General features: G+C 45.2%; 2 protein-coding genes across 3 annotated transcripts; both read left to right on the top strand.

Moving 5' to 3' along the window:
- Positions 1 to 1,501: 1,501 nt before the first annotated feature.
- hikeshi (heat shock protein nuclear import factor hikeshi) lies at positions 1,502 to 4,596 on the top strand. Its single transcript, XM_006639187.3, has 5 exons — positions 1,502 to 1,733; positions 2,585 to 2,822; positions 3,102 to 3,253; positions 3,388 to 3,506; positions 4,300 to 4,596. Exons 1-5 carry the CDS (start codon positions 1,704 to 1,706, stop codon positions 4,352 to 4,354), a joined length of 594 nt encoding a protein of 197 aa, XP_006639250.1. The 5' UTR covers positions 1,502 to 1,703; the 3' UTR covers positions 4,355 to 4,596.
- A 2,754-nt stretch (positions 4,597 to 7,350) lies between these two features.
- On the top strand, positions 7,351 to 22,067 carry LOC102688679 (coiled-coil domain-containing protein 81). 2 transcript variants are annotated; one of them, XM_069178937.1, is made up of 16 exons: positions 7,352 to 7,602; positions 8,016 to 8,077; positions 10,118 to 10,271; positions 10,832 to 11,088; positions 12,015 to 12,100; positions 12,835 to 12,950; positions 13,550 to 13,667; positions 15,774 to 15,933; positions 16,270 to 16,416; positions 16,752 to 16,859; positions 17,459 to 17,628; positions 17,994 to 18,072; positions 18,491 to 18,646; positions 19,632 to 19,858; positions 20,459 to 20,584; positions 21,754 to 22,067. In XM_069178937.1, the coding sequence occupies exons 1-16, from the start codon at positions 7,524 to 7,526 to the stop codon at positions 21,890 to 21,892; spliced, it is 2,184 nt and encodes a 727-aa protein (XP_069035038.1). In that variant the 5' UTR covers positions 7,352 to 7,523; the 3' UTR covers positions 21,893 to 22,067. The 2 variants fall into 2 exon arrangements, with proteins under 2 accessions (XP_069035039.1, XP_069035038.1); XM_069178938.1 differs by lacking the exon at positions 18,491 to 18,646 and having other exon boundaries at positions 7,351 to 7,602.
- Positions 22,068 to 22,691: the final 624 nt, after the last annotated feature.

Consider the following 22,691-nt stretch of genomic DNA (forward strand, 5'->3'; position numbering starts at 1 on the left):
AAAGAGCTGGTATGAGTTCTGGAGCTCAAACCACTCCCTGCAACCTTCAACACAATGACTAACACTGAACAACACTGATGTAGGCGTAACACAAACGTACAGGGAAAACGTCTTTATAAAATTGGATCAAACTAAATGGAGGTAAAAAGAACCCATCCTTCAGTCCTTGTACAAGAATGCATCTATGAGCAAAAGAGACAAACGGCCAGGCGGATGTAAAAAGGAGAAATTCCACACCTGAAAACCATTCTTTCCTCGACTAGAAGAGAAAACTGGCAGGTTTTATTTCACCAAAGAGGAATCAAATTCTCCTGCCTTGCTGATCGTCCTGCTCGGTTTTTGCAATTTTTTAATGTAAAGAGTTGGTTACATGAGCCTCAATATCCAGGTGGAGGAAATCGCCAGAATCCTGAGCCTGGAAGATACGAGCCTCCAGTTAGCTGGGGGCTGTTCATCTCACAGGTGCCTACTGGGCTGTAGAGGGGTTTATCAGAAGCTTGTAACCCCTCTTGCCCGGCAATTCCAATAAGGCTAGTAAGAAAGATGAAGCCCCCCCCCCCCCCAAGATACGGAGCAGTGTATAGGACAGACAAGCCTGCACATTAAAATACTAGAGACGACATAATACTCGCATGCATTGATTCTGTAGATGTATTTATATTAATAGCCAGAAGCAAAATTGAGTACAGAAATATTAATTGGGGAAAAAATAAGTTCATTCACAAAATCTCTTGGAAAAAAATGGAAAACGGCCAGAACAAATACCTTATATTTTAATTGAATGATAATATTGTAACGCAACGGGGGCTCAGGCGGGCGCCCTTGCCGCATTAGGTCGGCCCCCCACCGTCGGGGGCTCGAACCCGGGATTCCCGCGTCTCTCTGCAGCGACCCAGCCCCGTGAGCCAAAGAGAGATCTCTCTACAGCCCAGTAGCTGTGGTCCTGCTATCACAGGGAAGGGCGGTGACATCACCTGCTCTGGTACGCCGGCTCTTACACAGTGCCTGTCGGCCGTAAGCGTTACAATATTTATGCACATCCTGTTGAAATGTAATTTCAGTACGGTTTGATGGTAAATATATACATATAAGAAACGGGCAGGGAACTATTTAGTTGTGTGCAGTCGGTGCATCGCTTTCGTTCGCGAAACACAAAGTATTTTTCCGAAAACCGTCTTGGTCTGTAGTGAACTCCGCTACATAATGTTAGTTTTTTTTCTTTCTTGCGTGTCTGAAACCTGAAAAGGTTATCGACACCACGTCACTGTTTCTCCTGGCTGGTCTCTGTAGCACTGAACTCCTTGCGTGGAGGAAAAGATCTACATAAGATGATCTTTGTTTTTCACGTCAAAAAGATCTTACTGGTTGTGGCACAAATGTTTCAAAGCATGTGACAGCGATCACGACGATTGACATTCTCCGTGTTTTTTGGGAAAGCAAAGGCGCTTCCTCGGACACAATAGCGTTGTTTTGCTTCCTGGGTCAGAGTGCAAAGGTGAGAGTTCACGTCCCGCTGCAGCGCCGCCGCTCTGTCTGGAGAGCTGATTTCCCTGCTGCTGTGCTCTAGAAGTTTCTCAAGTGCAGTTCATCGGGCGAAAAAGTGTGTGTATGGTAATGCAACTGTTATCATGAAGCCGACTGTGAATTCATGAAAGATTAGAGTGTGAAATGCACGAAACGGTGAAAAGGATCTAGTTACAGAAATGTTTGGATGTTTAGTAGCAGGTAGATTGGTAAGTACACGAAATTTAAGCTGCTTCTTGGTACGATTTAAAAACGCCTGTCTTTTTTTTTATTTTGTGACACTGTCTCACCATGACCCTTATTGCTTTTGCTTAACCCCCATAGTATAGTGCTTTTAGTGCTGTTAAAGTAATGGTTCTTCACTCTTTACAACGTGTTTGGTGGAATTGTAATCTCTCCTGTAGGCGTTTGCCTACACGCAGGTCTTTATTCAATGTTTGCTTATGTTTCAATAATTAATATTTGGGTTTATAGTGAAAATTGCTGTGGCATTATTGGACATTGTACAATTCGTTTTTCTACCGATACGTGCTCGGTTGGAATCGTGCTCAAATGTTTTTACATTTTCACACGAAAAGTTGGATTGTCTCTGCCACGGTGTTGGGGCACAAGACAGCCGCTGTGGAGAGGCTGTGCTTAGACATCAGATCATTTTGATGCTCCCTTTCCTGGCCGGTGCCTGAGCCGCTGTTGAATCCGTGTCCAGGACACGCTGCTAAAAACGCCCACAGCTGCCGCCCGAAACAACGGCAAGATGATGCACAATAATATCGGACACCTAAAAATTTTTCATGTAAAATTAAAAACTTACAAAATCCTTCACTCCTACATTAAATGCTTAAAGGGCATTCCTTCTTCCCACTGTGGCGTATAGCTTAAAAAAAAAACTTCCTTCTTTTAGGTCACTCCTCTACACGTCTAACAGAACTTCAGTAGATTTAATAGTCATAGCCGTGAGGCATTGATAGCCATAACCCTTGTTTGGTTCTGCGGTAAGGAAGTGCCTTCCTCTGAACGTCCTGTCTCTTACGTGACGGAGCGCCCTGTGAACCTGTTCCAGGTGCAGACAGATGCGGAGCAGGTGGCCAGTGACAAGTTCGTCTTCCACCTGCCCGACTACGAGAGCGTGAACCACGTGGTGGTGTTCATGCTGGGCACGGTGCCTTTCCCTGCGGGCATGGGCGGGGCCGTGTACTTCTCCTACCCGGACCCCAGCAGCGTGCCGGTCTGGCAGCTGCTGGGGTTCATCACCAACGAGAAGCCCAGCGCCATATTCAAGATCTCCGGCCTGAAATCCGGTGAGCGTGTGAGCTCTGGCCTCGATGGGTTTGTTGGCATCTTGATCCTTCTGAGCACATGCTTGCACAATGGTTAAGGGATCGCGTATTCAGCGGTGCAGTCATTATCTTCTTGTATTATGTATGCAAATTATTTTACCTGGAAAAAAAATTGTAAAAAAAAATAGGGATCTTTGTGGCTCAGGTGGAGAGATCCTAGAACCAAGTGTGTTCGAGCGGAATATGAGGTGTTGAGCTGGTGTCCTCTGTTGATTGTTTTTATTTCCTACGGTACCGCAGGTGTGGGAGGAGAGCATCCCTTCGGGATGATGTCGATGCCTCAGATGCCCTCTGTAGCCCAGGTGGGAGTTTCTGTAGAGCCCCTGGAGCAGCTGGCCCAGCAGACGCCCGTGGCCAGTGCTGCTGTCTCCACTGTGGACTCCTATACACAGGCAAGTACAGACGCAAGCCAGCGAGCGCCAGAAACGCCGTCTGAGTCGCAGACGTGTCGTGTGCCGTGCATGCAGACTGAAACGTACCCCGTGTGGACCACCAGTAACTGTTGTTGCCGTCTCTTTTGATGCAGTTTACGCAGAAAATGCTGGACAGCTTGTATAATTACACCACTTCGTACGCTGTGTCGCAGTCTCAGATGACCCCCAGCCCCTCCGAGATGTTCATCCCTGCAAGTGTGATTCTCAAATGGTAAACGGAAGTCACACGCTCTGTGCAGAACAGCAAGCAGGCATTTTCTGTGTTGTGTCCTTGTGTTCCTGGACTTGAAATACTGTAGCTTCTTTACATTATGTGTATCCTCTTAGGAGGCCCTAATAATTGTAAATAATAAATGTGAATTCTTCATATTTGTTTCAACTAGCAATAATCACACCTTGGCTGAATGTCATAGGCTACGATATTTGTACTCAAAATAGGGTGCTTCTTACCTTTTCTTCTTAGGAAACTTGATTCTTAAAATTCTTTCTTTTTTGTTTTAAATTTTAAGTCTTTGTTTTGTTTCAGTTAGGTTGTGCTCATTTGCAATTTCATTTTCTCATTTAGTCAAATAAATACAGCTCTATGTAAATATGTAGAGATCTAAATAAAACCAATAAAAGAGGGGAAAAACACCACTATGAGCTTTTGCTTTAGAGGCAAAAGTATCTGTTACCATTTTCAGAGGCTGATATTTCCTGTTTGCCTATTGAAGCCTGTGTTGTGGAAGTTGAATATGTCAAGCTGACAGTCTCCATTTAAACTTCATGTAAACTTAGTTATTTCAGTGGTAATTTCTGCCGTGCTGTGTGTTTTTTTTGTGTTGTGCTCTTTATAACAAAAAGTAAAGAACTGACACAAATATTCACTATAATGAGAGGCTAAGTCATGAAAATGCACAGTACTTTCAAAACGTATATTTGTGCATTTGTACAGGTGCCATTTAACTACCATGATGAATGTTTTGTGCTGTTTGTCTCTTTAATTGTTTTTCTTTTTCTTTCAGGTATGAAAATTTTCAGCGACGAATGGCTCAGAACCCCAACTTTTGGAAAACGTAGTGCCTGACAGTTACTTCTGCAGGTTGATCTCCCTGACAGCCTTTTTTGCGTAAAAGAAAATACAGTATTCACTCACCACTTGGCAGCATCTTTCCAGCTTGCTCTACAGCTGAGCTGGTCTGTTGCAGGTTTAGATTTTTTTTAAATCAACAGTTTCACCTGTAACCCAAAATATCTTTTTTTACAACTGGTTTATAGATCTACGTCTTATTTGCAATTCAAATAAACTTGGATAAACGTTTTGTTAGTGTTTCTTTCCTGAGTCAATACAGGCAAGACCTTAGGAGTCATTTTGTAGGTTTGTGACTGTTGGGGACGGGGGTCTTGTGAATATCAGTTCTTCAGTAGATTTTTGTAGTTTTATTTAATTATTGTGGTCTGAAAAATATACCAGTGATTCGAAGGGATGAAAGGTGGTGTCTTTCACTAATGAGTTTGATTGCTTTTTTCTAGGGTGGTTTTTTAATATCTGGTTCATCTCATTATCATGAGCTTAGAGACAGACAGAAGAAGAGCCAATGTCCTAGTTTATCTTTATTTTATTAAATTAATAATTAATTATTACATTATCGGGTATTTGGTCTCCTTGCTTTGGAATGAGATGGTCTGCAGAAATACTACTTTTTTAGAAGACTACTTTTCAAATATGAAAGAAATTGTGTAGTGATATTTGTGTTCTGGGGAATTTAGAAATTAAAATAACGCCACCAAATTTGGTGTGTCTTAGTATGGATCATAAATGTAGAAGACCACTTGACAGAAACAGTGAATGAATGAGGATGCCGAAATCTGATTGAGATGCCCATGCCATAAAACTCACTCAGGTCTATAGTGTGCTCTGTGGGATAGGAATGAAAATGATTTCTATTACTTGAACCAGATGTGCACATAAAATGCTTGATTAAAGGGTGGATTTATGATCCCCTATAGTAATGCCTTTAAGCTTGTAGCCTGTTACAGGTTAAACCTTTACAAGCCTTCACTGAATTTTATATTTTTGCTACCTGAATATATAATCATGCCTCAAGTAAAGGTTAACTCCATTCTAAAAAAAGAAAAGTTTTAATCCTTCTTCACACTTCTTCAGGTTGTGCAAATGTACTCTGGTGCAGCTCCCCACATTGCTATCAATAATTCCTTCAGATTTCTTTAAGTGGCATAAACCATCTGCTGTGTGTGGGGAACGAATCAATAGCAATGCCAGCTGTATTAGAACTGGGGACGTCAGGTCTGTACAAAGGGCTACCAGTAGGTGGAAGAGTACATCCTGTTTTGAATCGTACACCCATGTGGATCTCCAGGAAAGCCGATATCTCCCATCTTAAAAAGGCTAACTCCTCTGTGGTTTTGAGGGTCAGATTATAGGATTGATCTTCTCCTGAGAAAAAGGCTTAAAAGATTAAATGGTGATTTTTCTCTTTCTGCTTTTCAGGGTGGAATTCATTTTTTTTTTGCGAAATCCCAAAGGTTATTTTGCTTTGATCTACTTGGTTCACTCCCATCTTTATTCAGAAGTATTATTCTGTGAATTTTTAGCCATTTGTGTTTCAAGATGTCAGTTAATCATGATAGGTCTGTCTTTTGCAGTATGTAAGGAGCCTTCTAGCTTCAACGATGTGTATAAAGGATCTTATGTTAATGACAATATTGTCATATTGTCAGGCAATATCGTCCAAGACAGAGCTAGGTTTTAGAATATTGCTCAAAGGTTTTCACATATAATAACAATCTTCATACTTATTAAAGAAGCTTAGTTTGGGTATAAAGAAACCATGCTTGTCATTTAGAAATCTCTAATTCACACAGATGCGATCGCAATCTGAAGAAATGTGATCATAACTCAAGGTAAACTATACAGTAACACTGTGAAGTGCTGTAGTTACTTATCCAGCATATTGACCAATTAAATACATGCCTGACAATCTCTGTCTGCATTCTCAAAGTAGGGTTTCTTAACTCCTATTGCAGAAAGACATCTGAAACCTAAATTATTCTGAGACTAGGTTCACACCTCCCCCCTTCTCTCAGTGTAATCATGTCCGACAGGTGAAATGAGAAACTATGGGCTTGAAGAAGGCTCCACGGCCGAAACGTTGTGTTTTCTTTCTTCTCTTTTCAGCATGGAAAAAACCTACTACTTGTTCTTATAAAGAACTTTAATGAGTACTGGGATGAAAGCTTTAACAAATACAAACGTGGTGTATCCCGGGTAAGTTGTCTCCCGAGCTCTTCGTGTTGGGAGACCAGTGTCAGGCCCTTTGTGTTGCACAGGCTTGAAAGTGCCATTGCAAACCCGAAACAGCTCCGGCCGGTGCTGGTATACACGCATCTCGGTGATGGATCGTGTTATTGCAATAATGTGCGTACAACTTATTCGGGTACTGCTGTGTTCATTTCTTCTCGTTTCCGTTACGTTTACAGTAATGTTTTTGCAAATACGTGCACCGTTGGTTCTCGTTTTGTTTTTTAATTTGAATTATGGGGCTGTATGCAAAAAAAAAATCATTTTTTGTCAAGTGCTGTCCCGGCCTTAAATAAGTTTTCAAGTTGTGAGGTCTCGGTTCTGTTAACGCTGAAAAATGATTCTCCAGTTTGCTCACGGTTTACATTTAAAAAAAGAAAGATTTAAAGAAACAAGAGCTTTGGTATGTGCTGTACAGTACAATATGGGCCTATGAATGGTGGTTTAGACGCAGCAATCCGACTTTAAAAGATTATTTTACAACAGCAAGAGCTTGTTTTACATTTACACCACAAAACGGGTTTTTTTCAAACACTAACTACTGTCCCGATTTTAAACAAGGGATATAATTATGTAAGAAGAGCTACTGTACCATCCTGGGCCGGTCCTCGAACGCATCAGTTTCTGCGCAGTTAATTCTGTCAAACAATACAGGACACACAGGCCGGGTCTCGGTTGCCGAGGGGCGTGTGTTTATTATGACGTCGCTCATGGCAACAATTGTTACATTTCATGCCCGTAAAGTGTCAGGGTCATTTGTCCTGTCTGTGATTTGGAGAGCTGGAGAGCAGAGCAAGGCAGGGCAATTAATACACTATGGAAGGATACCGCTGAGACAAGTGAAGCAACGCTTCGACTGTCTTGGAGCCCCGGGTGGCTTTCTGAGCAAAATCTTTTTTTTTTAAATAAAAATTCTGCCATTTCGTCATGACCGACATCCTTCTGTCGGTGGTCTCAGATGGAGAGAGGAGTTTGTTCCCGACACTCTCGAAACTTTCAGAGAATGGTAAGTGGGGAAAAGCCAGTCCACACTGGACATAAATGATGATTGTCGGCGTAAAGCACGTCTTGTTTTCAGAGTGATTCTTTAAATAAAAAACCTCTAGAAACGAAATGCCTTTTCTGAAGTATCGAAAAATTGACTTGGAACATTTTTACGGTATTTTCATCGATAAGCTGTGGGGATTAATAAGAGAGATCGGGTGCAAACTATTTTCAAACATTTAATGTAAGTGCAGAGGTACAAGAGAGGTTGCACAGTCCATTTCAAACAGGTCCTAACGATTTTTAAAACCCTGAAATAGGGATGAAGCAACATTTGCATAACTTGCATGACAGTATGTAGAGGTACCGCCAACCAGTTTTATTTTAAATGCATTCACGTATATTTTGGTTTCCCATTTGCACTTTGATTTTCAGACGTCGAAGGCGTTTGGACAAATGTTTCTGCGTTTGTTGAGCGGCAGATGTCTCTCCAAAAGGTAAAAAAAATCTCTTTAAATTTACTGTGAGGGACAGCACATCGAGGTGACCCACCTGTCCCCAGCGATAATGCGCTTCTCCCAATGGACAGACAGCCCGAAGCACCGAGCACATTTCAAAACTAACTTTCAGCTGAAAGTGACACTAATTATAGGGTGTCGTTGTATTTAAAGAAGAAAACCGTACATTTTTATTTCAAGTTCGACTTATTAACACTGACATAAACTGTTTTACCACATGCTCAAACTGAATTTTGAACCTGACCCGAACGCGACCCTTCACAACCTGTTTACAGATTATTCCAGGTTTAACGAATTTTCAATATCATTTTCAGGTATTTACCAGCTGAAATAGTTTCGCACTGAGGAACCGGGCAGCGTTGACGAATTCCCAGTAGAAAACTAGCCTTCAGTCACTTCTCTAGGCTTTTCCCGATCTGTAATGTTTAGGGGGAATATTGCAACTATATTCTGTAGACATAACAGGTATTTTAGCAGAACATGAGCTTCGTGTCTGTCCGACATTTCAGGTGTTTCAGTGCCAGTGACAATACAAATATATTTAATGCGAATGACAATTGTAGTTCAGGTGGGTAGCTACGTCAGCATGCTTGGGCTGCAAAGGAACAAGTAATAGGTTTATTCCACGCTGAAAAGAGAAGAAAGAAAACACAACGTTTCGGCTGTGGAGCCTTCTTCAGGTGTAAGACTCCTCTTGCACTCGAACAAGGCTCCACAGCCAAAACGTTTTGTTTTCTTTTTTCTCTTTTTAGCGTGGAATAAACCTATTGTTTCGATGGCAATTTTAATTTGTGATGTAATTATGCATGCAATTGATAATCCATCGCACTATTTCTGATTAATGTATTTGATTTGCGATGATTATTTAGGATGAGTAGTAGGTTTGTGTATATATACAGTGTCCGCTAATGCTAATGCTTAAGGCTTAAGGATATGCCTGGTTAGTACTGTACTGGGATTGGAGACCTTTAAGAAGAAATTAGTTGCTGCTGTAAATGGTAGTGCACCAGTAGGTGGCGCCCTTACCTTCAAAATCCGCTGCAGATGTATTTTGATCGGGAAAACTGCTGTTGGGGATGCTTTACTGTAAAAGATCCTGACTACTCAGTGATATATATAGTATAATATAATAACATATTATATAAGAACTATAGTAATTAGTAGTTAGTCATTATATAGTAATATAATCATATAGTAGTTTAGATAATATATACTGTAGCAGCATGCGCATTATTTTCAAAAGCTTCAGTTTTGTTGTAGCATCTTTATTGGTATTTTTTTTATCTGTAGCACTTCTAACCCTTGATCTGTGAAAAGTGCTCTTCAAGTGACACTCGCCATGCTCTGCATTCTGCAATTAACAGCTTCAGCTTCAAATCTCCATTTACAGTATAGCGTTCATCCGATTGTCTGCTTCACAGATGTCCTGTATGAATTCCGTCAATACAGGACGCAAATAGTAAAGCACCAGCTGCACTGTTGTACATTACAATAATTTCGTTTCCTTTCAAAGGAGCAAGAGGGACATTTCCGCATTTTCCCTGGCATGATGAAAATGATCTAAACCCAGATGTTTCTAATCGCCACCGCTGAGCTCATCCAGATTTGAACAGAAGCTTACTGCTCCACTGTACAGATCAGCTGCTTCATGAGCACCCTGTGTATGCGTTTATAGACAAACCCAGAACACAGACCTCGTGAATGTCAGTTCCATGTTCAGTAAAAAGATTGTCTTCTTATTTTAAAAATAAAAATCTCTCTGTGAATGTGTTCCTTGGCTGTTTGAACACATCCAACAATCAGTTATGTCGCGTGTGTGAAAACAGATTGCTGTATTGTCTTGCATTGTTCTTATAAATGTGGAGAAAAAAGAGGGAAAATATAAAAGGCTATAATGACAACCAGAGACTTTTAAAATTAAGTGCAGCGATAAAAGACAGGTTGTTCCGATTTTCTCACTAGCACGGTTCCTGATTCTGTTTAACAGGATGTCCTTTTTCTGTCCCTTTTGCTTTGTAGGGGGTTCATATCCCTGGGCTAGGAACCTTCACATTTTCCCAGCAGAGACACGACGTGGGGAATAAGGTCCTTTTAAACCAACGGCCCGTGTTTCTGCTGTCTGAAAAACTGTCCCAGACCCATGGGCTGAAGCACACCAAGCCTCTCGCGGCAGGTGGGAGTCGTACGTGACCCGGTTTTGCCCCCTGACAGGGGGGCAGAGCTGGGGGTGAGGCTGGTTTTCCGGGGGCGAAAGCCTGGGACGTGTCTTTGTCCTTAGCTGATTGATGGTCAGCGCCAGTGCCGGGGCCTACGAAGGAGGGAAACGCTAGGGACTCACGCAAAACGAGCTGAAACAACGTGCTTGCGATCGGCTCTCTAGGCGCTCCAGATCAATAACCAGACGCCTCTAGCGGCTGTACTAGAAACTAGAGGTATCGAAGTGATGGTCTCCATCAATCACGTGTATTGTGTATGCAGGAGAAGTTTAAAGCGCCTCATGTCGATTGACGTCATTCAGCTGGCGTTTACCCTTCTTTTTGCACATTTTGGCGTGAAAGGACCTAGGGACACCAAAAACCGACCCTGGCCAGCACACTTAACCCTGCGCAGGGTTAAGTGTGCGCAGTAAAGCAAGTTGCGGGGAGACGTCTTCCTCGCCGCGGTCGGTCCTTTGACGCTTAGGACACCTCTGCGGTGCGGGGAGCTCCCTGACCTCCTCCCTCCCGCCTCTAGGCGACGTGCCGGTGGTCCCTCTCAACTTCACGGCGCTGTCCCTGGAGAGCCCGTTCGACCGGGACACGGTGGAGGGCTGCGTGCGGGAGACCCTGCTGGTGCTGTCCCGCGCCCTGGCCTGCCGGCGCCGGGTCCTCTTCACTTTCCGCGGCGTCGGGGCGCTGTCCATCCGCGAGGGCCGGGCCAAGATGAGGTTCTACCGGGACTTCCTGGACGCGCTGGACCCCAGCGGCGGCCTCGTCGGGGCGCTCTCGAACGTGAGGGGCTCCTCTCTCTCTCTCTCTCTCTCTCTCTCTCTCTCTCTCTCTCTCAATTCAATTCAATTCAATTCAAGGTGCTTTATTAGCATGACCGATGGGTACAATCAGTGTTGCCAAAGCAAATAAAAATAATAAAATTAACATAGAACAAAACAAAAAATAGAAGTAAAATAAAATCTACAGACATGTTACAGACATTTACAACAAAGACATATTATATAATATTGACATATTCTGTAGGCGGCTGGAGCATTATTGGGAGAGAGACTCACTGTTCCCCAGGCTGTGACAGGAGATCACATACTGGGCTGCCAGATCAACTGAGTTCCCTCCTCCCTCTCCCAGTAGGATTGGGACCTGTTGTGGTTTTGGCAGGTGTGGGAACTCTGGGATTAGATTTCTGAATTTCGGGAAGAATGTTTCTCTAATCCCAGAGTATCTGTCACAGTGCAGTAGGAAGTGCACCTCTGTCTCTATTTCTCCCTGCTGGCAGTGGGAGCACAGCCTGTCCTCTCTGGGCAGCCAGGTCTGCCTGTGTCGCCCAGTTTCTATGGCCAGGTTGTGGTCACTGAGCCTGTACTTCGTCAGGGTCTGTTTCTGTTTGTTATTTTTTATTTTGGTCAAATATTCAGCTAGTGTGTATTGTCTGTTTAAGGTTCTGTAGCATTCCAGTTTATGTTGTGTTTGTGTGTGTGTGTCCCAGTGTGTGAGATATTGCTGTTTGATCTGTGCTGTGATGTGGTTGAGTCTGGGGAGAGAGTCTCTCTCTCTCTCTCTCTCTCTCTCTGTCCGCCGTCCTTCGTGAACGCCGTCCCTGTAAAGACACTCAGTCCGGGGACCCGTTCGGGAGTACTGTACCGCTGGACCGTGCTTGTGCGGGCGCCGAGGAGCGCTAAGAAAGTGAAGAACTGTGTCTGTTTCAGAGACCCGGGACCTGTGATTCACTCTTATCAGGCAGGATGGTGCCACAGCAGAGACCAGGAACTAGCAGCACCATACTGCTTCCCAGGTAGCAGCCCTGCCCTGTACTGTACCACCACAAATGTGTATAATAATAACAATTACAATAACTCACCAATAATGACTAATTATAACCAATAATTAACCAAATAATCATTAGTAATTAATAATACAATATTATAACAATAGTAATTATTATTAATATTATTATTACAATGTCTAGTAATGACAATAATTACATTTGTAAGCACTCATTTTCAAGAGACTTGCATCACTACTAAAGAAAGTCATTATTACCTCTACTATACTGCATGTATAGCATATGCACTATTTGGTGGGACGCAGCAATTTAAATGTAGTCAATGGAAGAAGCAAATAGAGCAACAATGTGCTGGCGTCACACGGTATCGTCTGCTTTAAATCCGTCAGCTGGCCGTCATCTAAGCAGCTGATGTTCCACGTCTACTCTCCTCAGCTACTGAAGAAACGTGCGGTTTTAGAACTAAACAGCTCCTCTTCCTTGGAACTATAGCTGCCTTCCAGTATTTAATGTTTTTTTGGCATGGAGGCTTGCTTTATTAATCCCAGGATTTTATCCTTCTGTATTAATGGAAATGAGTATGCAGTCCAGTTCTGAGGGACGAGGACGTTTCTGTTTCTTGGGCTCTGCCCAGTGCCCGACATCAAGGCGGTGCTGTTGTCCACTGGCGGCCCCGGTGGCCGTCCACAGCAGCCTTTGCTCTGGAGGGTGGCTTTCAGGGTTTTTTTTTTCTGCTCTGCCAGGACGCAGCTGCGGGAGTGTCCGACGAACCGGGCAGTGGAGCGGATCGCGGAGGAGGACCGGACAGGCGAGGAGGAGGAGGAGGCCCGAGACCCAGCCGGGAAGACGGGCCAGGGAGGTGAGCATCCCCACACATCTGCTGAACCACGGCTGCAGGCGCCTGTCGATTCCAGTGCTTCTCTTGCAAGCGTCTAGTAATCACAAAAGTGAAAGGGCTTAAGAGGTCCTTTGCTTTGCACCTTACCGGAGTGCATAGCAGTCTCAAAACCATCACTTTGATAGGCCGACACATGTATTTCCCTTAGCAAGGTCTGAATTTCCGTTCCACTTTGCGCTAAATGGGCTATTTATGTGTGTCAAACCGCATTACTGAAGCATTTGTCCTCTACTTCTGTGCATGGTTTCCTTCCAGAGAGTACAGGCAGAGTAAGAACTGAATGGACTCATTGAATTTGAATCTGCTCTTGTATGGTGAAGGGGCCGAATTCAGCAAGATCACATGTCGGCAGTGATTGTAAAGTCTGGCTGTTGAGAAGCTCCGGTGTGTTTTGTTTTTTTGTGCCGAAGAAGCGTATTTCATTGTGTGTGCAGAAGTATTCCACTTTATTCTTTTGCTTAACGCCTAGCAGCCCCGCTAGGAGGTCTGACGTTTCCAGTAGGGCCTGGGGAGGCGGTGCGCAGGCGGAGACAGCTGGGAGACCTTTCTGCGTGCTTCAGACCCGCAGGTGGCGAGGCAGCCCGTCGCGAGACCGACGCTCGCGCCGGCGAGAGTGAATGGAGTCAGCATCCCGGAGGAGCTGGAGAGGAACCTGGGACCCGGCGCGCTGCCCCAAAGGCAAGGACATACAGAGCCGGCCCCAGCCCCGGCTCGCAGGGAGGCAAGCCCACGCTGACAGACTCTCTGGGGCTGCGCTGTCCTTTTCTTTCGCCCCCTTCTGAAAGTAGCGTTATTTAGCTGGTGAAGAAACCGAGCTGGCTTGTCGACGAGTCTGCAGCACGAGCATTGTCCCAGGACAGCAGTGTCTGTAGGGCCCTCTGGTAGATAAATCCTCTGGAGGCTAGGAAGGAACCCGTACTGTTTATGCTTTGGAAAGTGCATGAATGAGTAAAACTTTCATTTGGAAGCGTATGTGGCCTTTCCGTGGTCAACAATGTCAACTGTGTTAAGGACGGACCACACATTGATTGGAATGTCTTCCTGTTCTACATTACTTTTCATGGATGCGAGCGTTTAGGTCTATTTTAAAACGTTACGAATGGGCGGAGGCCATTTTGTTTAACCTAGCCCATGTCGTATTTAGTGGTTAATTAAATGTTATAATTCATCCATGGTTTTAATCTCATTCAGCTGTTTCCTGAAATAAACCAGGGTATCGTCTTCACCAATACACCCACACTCCCACCACCCTTGGTGTACAGAAGTGCCCCCTGTTCTCACTTTTAAATGCACTTACACGTAGTTTCCACTTGTGCCCTCTGGTTCATGTTTGACTTTTCTTGTTGGAGAAGTCCACTGGGTTGATTCTTTCACTGCCTTTGGGGATTTTGAATACTGACGTTTCAGCTCCGCTTGTAATGCTCACTGTGCAGAGCTAAAAAGATTCAGTTCCTGTAGCCTGTCAGGGCACGGCATTCCATTAAGATCCAGAATGCATCTGGTTCCTCTTGTCTGGACTGCTTCCAGAGTGACACTATCTTTTCTAGTGGTGGTTGTGAACAAAACTGTCCGTTCTATTCTAAATGAGGCCTTACTAGTGCGATGCTCAGTTCTTACTATAATATTTATCCATCCATTTTCTATCTGAATTTGTTCTAAATTCATTTATCCAATTTACGTCCCGAGCGGGACGCCTGCCACAAAGCACACGCTGACACAGACCCAAACACGCCTGCACTCGCACCAGAGCCAGCTTTCCCACAGGACAATTGACCTCCCAGCATGTCTACGGACTGCGGGAGGGAACGGGAGGAACTGGAGGAATTCCACACGGACACGGGTGGGGATGCAAACTCCACACGGACAGTACAAATCCGTCTCGAATTTGTGACACAAACACAAACATCACAAATGCAACGTGCTCTCAGTGGCGAGTAACACAAAGGGGCCGCTTTTAGTTTGGTCCTTTTGGGTGACATCCCATACATCATTTCATCCTGTCAGGTTCCACAGCCGAGCCCGGCTGGCTCAGTCTGACTGTATTTCTTATCCTGGAGGCTGCGTGGGGCCTGAAATGGAAATCATACACACAGGAGACAGCCGGCACACATGGCAAGCTGGGGGGAAAAGTGGTCTTGCGAGCACTAACCAGGGCTCCGATTACGAGCCCCAGATCAATGTTTAATGGAGTGGAAGCAGCAGCTCTCTGTGCTTCCAAAGTGCCTGTCTGAGCTTTATTCAACACTCCCTCCTGTTCCAAAGGGACTGAAGGACACCGAGCCACCGGGGCCATATTAAACATGCAGGAGCTACCTCTGTGAGAGAGTGGCTGCCGTGACTAAGGGAAATTTAAGATTAATAAGTCCTCTTGTTCCTTTTGTCCTCCTGAAATTGATGACCTTTTAGTCATCTTGAAACCAGAGTCCGAGCGCAGTATGTATGTTGGTGGAATGAAAAGTGTTCAAGTTACTTTGTCATGTAAGTGTAGTGTGTAATGCCAGTTAGAATCTATGAGCGTTTAAGAATGGAAACACGGAACTACTTTGCATTTAAAAAAAAATATTGTTCCCTCTTTGCTATGGAGCAGTTCTAAAACATAAAAAGAAACGCTTGTTGCCGTTTTAAAATGCCGCAGAAGGCGAACACTGGTCCTGCTGTTCATTTCTCACAAAGAATACCACTCACCGCGTCAATGAGTGATAACATCCAACACTTTTTCCGAGATTCCGGCATCAAAACCTTTGCTGAAGTTGTGCTTTGCTCTGCGTGTCTCCCTGTCCCTAGCGTGGTTTCTCCCAGAAGCAGCAGAAGGACAGTATCGCCACGGCCTCTCTCCGGGCCAGGGCCCGTCTCTCCCGACCCCGAGGAGCAGAGGGAGGGTCTGACGGCCGCGTCTCCAGCTGTCCCAGCTCTCTCCTGCGCAGACCACGGCCGCGCCGGGCAGGTGGGCTCAGAGCTCGGCGTGGTGGCGCCGTTGGGAACGTCGTTTGATGACAAGACGCATACTTGAGTATAGTATCTAAACGACTAGCTGATGACCACGCTTGTGAAGAGGCACTGTAGGCGCTGCCCGAAGGCTTTCGAAGTGGGCGAACAAAACTGAGCTGCTGTGGAGCAGTGTGCTTTAATCAAAAACATTGTGACGTGCTCTGAGCTGGACTCCATTCCCAGATCCCAGTAGAAGGGTCGGGCACTGGGCAGACTGGCGGGGAGTGAGCCTGGGCGTGTGAGGGGAAGGTGGGCAGAGCGTGGTTTGCTGACAGGCTGTCATGTCGCACAGGAGCTGTGTTACCTGTGCATGCAGAGGGCCCAGCGCAACGTGCCAGTCAACCTGACGGAGGAGAGGAGGAGGCAGGAGCAAGAAGAGGAGAGACTGCTCCTGCTCTACCAGCAGCAGACACAGCAGCAGGAGCTGAAGAAGCAGCAGGCAGGCCTCCAAAAAGCACACAAAAATGTTTTGCGTTTCATAAAGAACCGCTGCTGTTAACAAACCCTCCTGGTTGGTGTTCTCAAACTGATGTCATAAAACAAATAACGCGAGAAAGCCTACAGACGAGAGGGGGCTGTCTGGTAGATCTCCTCTGGCCATTTCTTGAAAGAAACCAGGGTGTTGGCTTGTTCCAGACTCCAACAACCCTTTACCGTTTGGAATATTCCCCGGGATGAGTTTCAAAACGTCAGGCGTCCTGAGGGTTACCTGTTTATTCTTTTGTTTTATACAACATGAGGGGGGTCACCAATCCAGTTTCTGTGTATCGACAGGCTCAGCTGCAGGCCACCCGAGAACATAACCAGAAGCTCGCCGCCTTCAACCGCGGAGTCTCTGAGGCCATTAAAGAAAGGAAGACTGCAAGGCCTACAGCGTTTCACGTAGGGAAATTGCTAAAACCTGGCAGGTGAAACCTTGTTAGCACTGCTGCCTCACAGCACCGGGGCCCTGGCTTCTCTTCCTGGGGTGCTGTCTGCGTGGAGTTTGTATGTTCTCCCGGTGTTCATGTGGGTTTCCTCCGGGCGCTTCCTCCCATGTTCCCACATAAGTCATGTGGGTTGATTAATTGGCTTCTGAGAAAACTGGTCCCGGTGTGAGTGTGTGTGCATGTTTGTGTCTTGTGTGACTGGCGTCCCATCCAGGGTGCACCCTGCCTCGTATCCATGCACACGCTCACACTAAAGCCAGTTTTCCCAGAAGCCAAACCAGTAACCTCACCTAACCTAACCATACTCTACCAGTATGTCTTTGGACTGTGGGAGGGAACCGGACCACCCAGAGGAAACCCACATGAAGACGGAGAGACCATGCAAACTCCATGCAGACGGCACCGGACGTCCAGAATTAAACCCAGAGCCCCAGTGCTGCGAGGCAGCAATGTCTACCACTGCTCCACTGTGCTGCCCTCCTTCTGCTCCGTGCCTTATACTCGCAAAGGGATGTGCTCTTAGTTCCGCGTCCTCTCCTTTCCTCCCTTCAGGCCTCCTACATCTTCCAGAGCAGGCCCCTGACGCCCCCCCGCTGGCCCAAGCAGCAGCTCTACCTGCAGGAGCTGTGTGCACAGGCCAGCCAGAAGAGGGACCGGGAGGCCCAGAGCAGGCTGGACCAGGACTTCATGGACCGTCTCCAGCAGCTGCAGCTAGCCGAGGAGTGAGGGACCGCAGCTCTCCTCGCCTGCTTGTGTTCCCCTCGCCAGTGCCCTGACACGCACTGGAATGCACAAAGCCACACGACAGCACCTGTGGAATCAGTACACATGTATTCACATCAACCGTTAAAAAAACAAACATCTGGGATGTTATTTAAGTATATGTGCTCATCGCTTTTATCCAGTTAGCTTTCATGAGTCTGATAAAGCCCACTCCTTGTGGAGGGGTCCGTGAGAAGGAGGAAGTGATTTTTCAGCTCTTTTCCATTTCGGACGCAGGCTATAATGTGTGTCCATGTGTAATGTGTGTACATGATAGTTTTTTTGGTGTGTTTATTCAACATGCTTTGTGTGGGTTGCGTTTCAGCCTTGCAATCCAGAAAGAGGAGCTTCTAAAGAAGAAAGCTGAACAAACCCAGAACTATCAGAAGGCATTGGATGTCCAGGTAAAGACAAACAAGACAGGGGCACACATGCCACTGCTACCGAATCTGTTGAAGCATTCTTTCTCATTAAAGGGTTTAACAGTCTATGTCAGTAACAGGGTATTCTCGTAGAAACATGTGCTACAAATGACCTCCTCCTAGTTTTAATCTCTTTAAGGCCCTTATATGTACTAATATTGCTGTGATTTGTAGCGGGGAGCTCTGGACAATGTGCACATAGTTCTTTTCCATGTACATCTTGTGTAGGCTCATCAAAAAGGATTGAAGGTACAGTTTGGATAAAGGGCCCTTAAGCCTGTGTAGAGCAGAGCTTCTGACAGTGGCTTTCAGAGTGGATTGATCTTTTGAGCGAGCCCCAGTTTTATTTTACCCCAGCTCGGTAGTGGCTTGTTGAAATGTTCCACTTTATTTTGGGCAGGTTGATCTGGAGAGGCAGAGAACACAGGGTTTGTGCAGGAACAGCAGTAGCAGGAGTCAGTTTCCTCCCAGTACGTGTCCCAGCCCACAGGCAGAGACAGTAGAGCAGCCAGGAATCATGGTGCCCAGCTTGCCAGGGATACAAGATGAACCACTGGTGGGCTTTACGTAAAACATGACACCACAAAATGTTGTACAGTGTCCCCTTCATATCATCCCTTCTGCAGAAAACACTGCAGCAGGGCATTTCTCTACAGCATATCTCAAGTGTTTGGTACATTTGATCCCAGAGTTTCCAACAGTGTAGCAAAGTCGGCTACAATCTGCACTACTAATCTTACAAATTCATCACCAAATGACATGGCTGTGTCAGTCTGACAGTGAGTTGTTTTGTACACAGACATAGAAATGGCTTGCTTAGAGAACATGAATAGTATTACTCCTGGTGCAGCAGTGCTCGTCTTCAGTCATAAAACTATTAAGTATTCCATAAGTGTGAAACGTATACATTGCTTGTGCATATTTCTGTATTCCATTATATAATACTATACTTATTTACACCCAATTCTCTATCTTCTTTCTCATTCATGTTATGTAAGGAAATTCCTATAAAGGAATATGTCTAGACCGTGAAGCATTTTATTGGCAGAGACAGCTCGTTCAGTTCGAAGGCTAAAACATACTGAATAGTTTTTACAACTTCGGAAATGCTTGTTTTGGTCTGGATCTGCTACAGACAGCCCATACCGCAGATCCAGACAGGTAGTCCATCGCTGTATGTTTCCATCTAAATCGTTACGCTCAGCAAAACTGGGACTGTAGTTTTTCCGATGGCCAAGCCCACATCATATCAAGTCAGGTGACACCGGGGTGAAATCTGCACACGAGCATAGCAGCTCAGAGGCTGTTTTTTTTTTCTTCCAAAAGGACAAGTATGAGACTTAAAACAGCTGGAGTCAGAAATAATTGTGTTTTTACAACCGCTTTCTGCCCCTGGCCTTGACCGTGGCGTCGCCCCGTGTAAGTGGGGTGTCCTCTCTGGTCCCCGTCTCGCCCACCGAGCGAACCGAACGTGCCTTCACCCGGCGGGCTCTGTGCTGTGCTCAATTCCTCGCCCTTGTCCCCTGGCGCCGCCCCTGGAGGTGAGGGAGGGAGCCCCCTGCCTGCCGGCCCGCGAGCCCGACTCCGAGGGGCCGCTCTTCGGGCTCCGCGACGCCACCAGCGAGCAGCTGCAGGGGCGGCGGCGGCGGGCTCACGAGCTGTACCGGGAGCAGCGGGACGCCGCGGCCCGCCGGAAGAGGGAGGCCCACCTCGCCCGCCTGCTGGAGCAGAAGCAGGGGCGGGACATGCTGGAGCGGACCTGCAAGGAGTGAGTGAGGCTGGGGGGAGGAGGGGGCCGGGATGGGTCAGGCATCAGCTGCAGCACACACAGGAGCTGCGTCGCTCCAGAGCAGGAGTTCCCAACCTTTTATTGTCAGCTGAACCCCTCCAGCCTCATTTACCTGCCTCAAGGACCCCCTTGAGATTTTAACTCAATCAAACTTTTCAATCAATGTAGATAAGTGGTACAGCAACCCTCTTAACATGCTTCTTTTCGCTTTGTAAAATATCAATATCACTACTGTTATTTTTCACATTTTTATTATTACGTTGTTATTTATTAATAGGACTATTTAATTTGACATTGACGTTTCCATCACAAGCTCACAAACCCCTACTGTTTTGTGAACCCCCGGTTGGGAATCCCTGCTCTAGAGGGTTCTGCTTTCCTTGACATAACTTGACTTGAATAATAATAATCATCATCCCTTACACTTCTATAGTGCTTTTCTGGACACTCCACTCAAAGCTCTTTACAGTGGGCTGCCGGTTGTGAGTCGCAGGGTGATAAGAGTACTGTGTTCAGGGTTTTTGTGAATGCACTGAAGGCTGCGGTTTTGTTTTTGTTCTGTGGTGCTCTTCCTGGCAGGCTGATAAAGGACAAGATTGCACACTACGAAAAGCTTAACAGTATGCGGGCGTCACTGGAGGATACCTGGGCTCTCAGCGCAGAGGCCAAGCACCAGAGAGACCTGGAGGAGCGCAGCTTCATCAAGTCAGAGCATGGGCTTCTCGTGATCTTTGTGTTCCATCAGTCATTCTGTTGTACTGTTACACCATTGTCCAACACTCTTAGGCCAGGCTTCACAGATTCCAACATGCACTTCTATTCTGGACTTGCTCTCCTAAATTTACATTTATTGTTCAAGCCCCCCATTCCAGGTAAGCAAAGGTATTTGGTCACATGCCCCCTGCAGTCATTGCATATAATAGCAGATAGCCAAATACTACATATACACTACTTTTAGTTAATTTGTCATGGTAGCTATGCTCACCTGAAATAATGGGATTAAACACAACAAATCACACTATTCTAACATGGTTAAACATGTATGCAAAATAACACTCAGAAACAAAAGTTGAACAGCTCTACTTGTGCCTCATATTGAAGGCAAACTGCTGTCTCAATTTCTCAGACTGGTTATTAAATCTCAGTACTAAAATAAATTCGTTGATGTTCTAGAAAAAAAAATCAAATTAAGTACAAAATTGTAAACTTTATGAAAGTACGATAAGTTGCTGCCCTGGTGTCACAAACTCACATTCGAGTTCCCATGAATTGTGAAGTGAAGCAGCCCTTCCTGCTCACTAGTTTCCATAATAACTAATATAATGTGATGTACGAGCGAATAAGCACAGGTTGTACAGTAGACATTTCACTGCAAAAATGTTCTGCAGAAATGTTCCAACATGATCTGCATTCAAAGTTTACAAGTAAGTAGTATTTGTCAGAAATTGAAAGCAATATTTCTGTTGGATTAAAGAGATATATTCACAACCCTGTTTATCTACAATGCCACTTCACAGCACTGGAAGTTTTGTTGCCTTGTTTTGAATCATAGAATATGGCACTGTGCATACCTGGAAGTTTTGTCTATTTTTTGACATAAATTGTAGGTTTTACACGTTACTATGTACATTTTACTTTTATTACGGTTTGAAATGCACACATCATTGCTGATTCTTTCCAACCCCAAAATATGAAATAGCATTGCAATTCCCCTTTAAACTTTTGATCTGAAATACAAATGTCAGTAGTACACAGCAAAAATGACTAATTTTACTTTGCTGTCCCAATACTTATGCTTTTCACTGTGTGTGTGTACAGCATCATTTTAAAGCTTCTTCCTGTTGAGACCTGGATGCTGTTCCTTCCTGTTCTAGGTCTGGCAGCCAGCTCTTGATGGATCAGTGTGAGAAATACCGGCGTTGTTTCCAGTGCAAGAGACGCACCACCAACTGTGGGGAATCGAATATTTGGAAGGACACCCGCTACATCCCTGGATCGCGCTTGATGGTTTGACTGCTGCAGACGTATCCAGTTCCTAGTCCTGTTTTTAAAATTTCCTGCAGACTGTTTCCACTCACATCATGCTCCAACATTCCACCTTCCAATGACTGTGCCCAGTTTTCAGTGAGTGGTAGTGCTCTGTTCTTTCATGGGTGCTTCACCTAATAAATCTGATATTCGTCTGAAACCCCTGTACTTCTTAACATCACCTGCTAAGCAACTGGACATAGCCCATCATATGCTACACACACTGCGCCTGGTGTTAAAGAATCGGGATGATACACAAAACACTCTTCCAACTGTTCTGGAGTGCCAGATTTGTACATTTTGAAACAAATCCCAAATGTTGAGATAAATGCGGGAATCTCTGAGAAGAGGGTAAAATGGCAGATGTGGTAAATGAAGATTCCCTCAGGTGTTTACCAAGGAAGAAACCGGCAACAGGCCTGAGGCAGAGGAAAGAGTTCTGTAGTGGATATTAGTATAATAGGGGCAGACATGGTGCAGTTCACTTAACCAAATTCCTAAGGCCTGATGGTGTTCTACTGTTTGTCTTCAAAGATGCAAATTGTGTTCTTCAAGGGCAATAAAAAAAACTCTTCAATAGTTGCTCAAAGACACTGATAACGTTTACTCTTTAGGCTTTCTCACCTTCACCAGTGTTTCACTGGTGAACCATGAACCATGAAGACGAATGTGGATTTCAAACGGAGAACAGGCAATACTCTTTGACAAAGAGGCTTATGGAAGTCTGGGACAAGCTGTCAAACTATGTTGTCAAAACAACCTCTCCTTCTTTCCTTAGACCAAT

The sequence above is a fragment of the Lepisosteus oculatus genome, chromosome 15 (genome assembly GCF_040954835.1).
Source record: "Lepisosteus oculatus isolate fLepOcu1 chromosome 15, fLepOcu1.hap2, whole genome shotgun sequence".
NCBI classification, from domain to species: domain Eukaryota; kingdom Metazoa; phylum Chordata; class Actinopteri; order Semionotiformes; family Lepisosteidae; genus Lepisosteus; species Lepisosteus oculatus.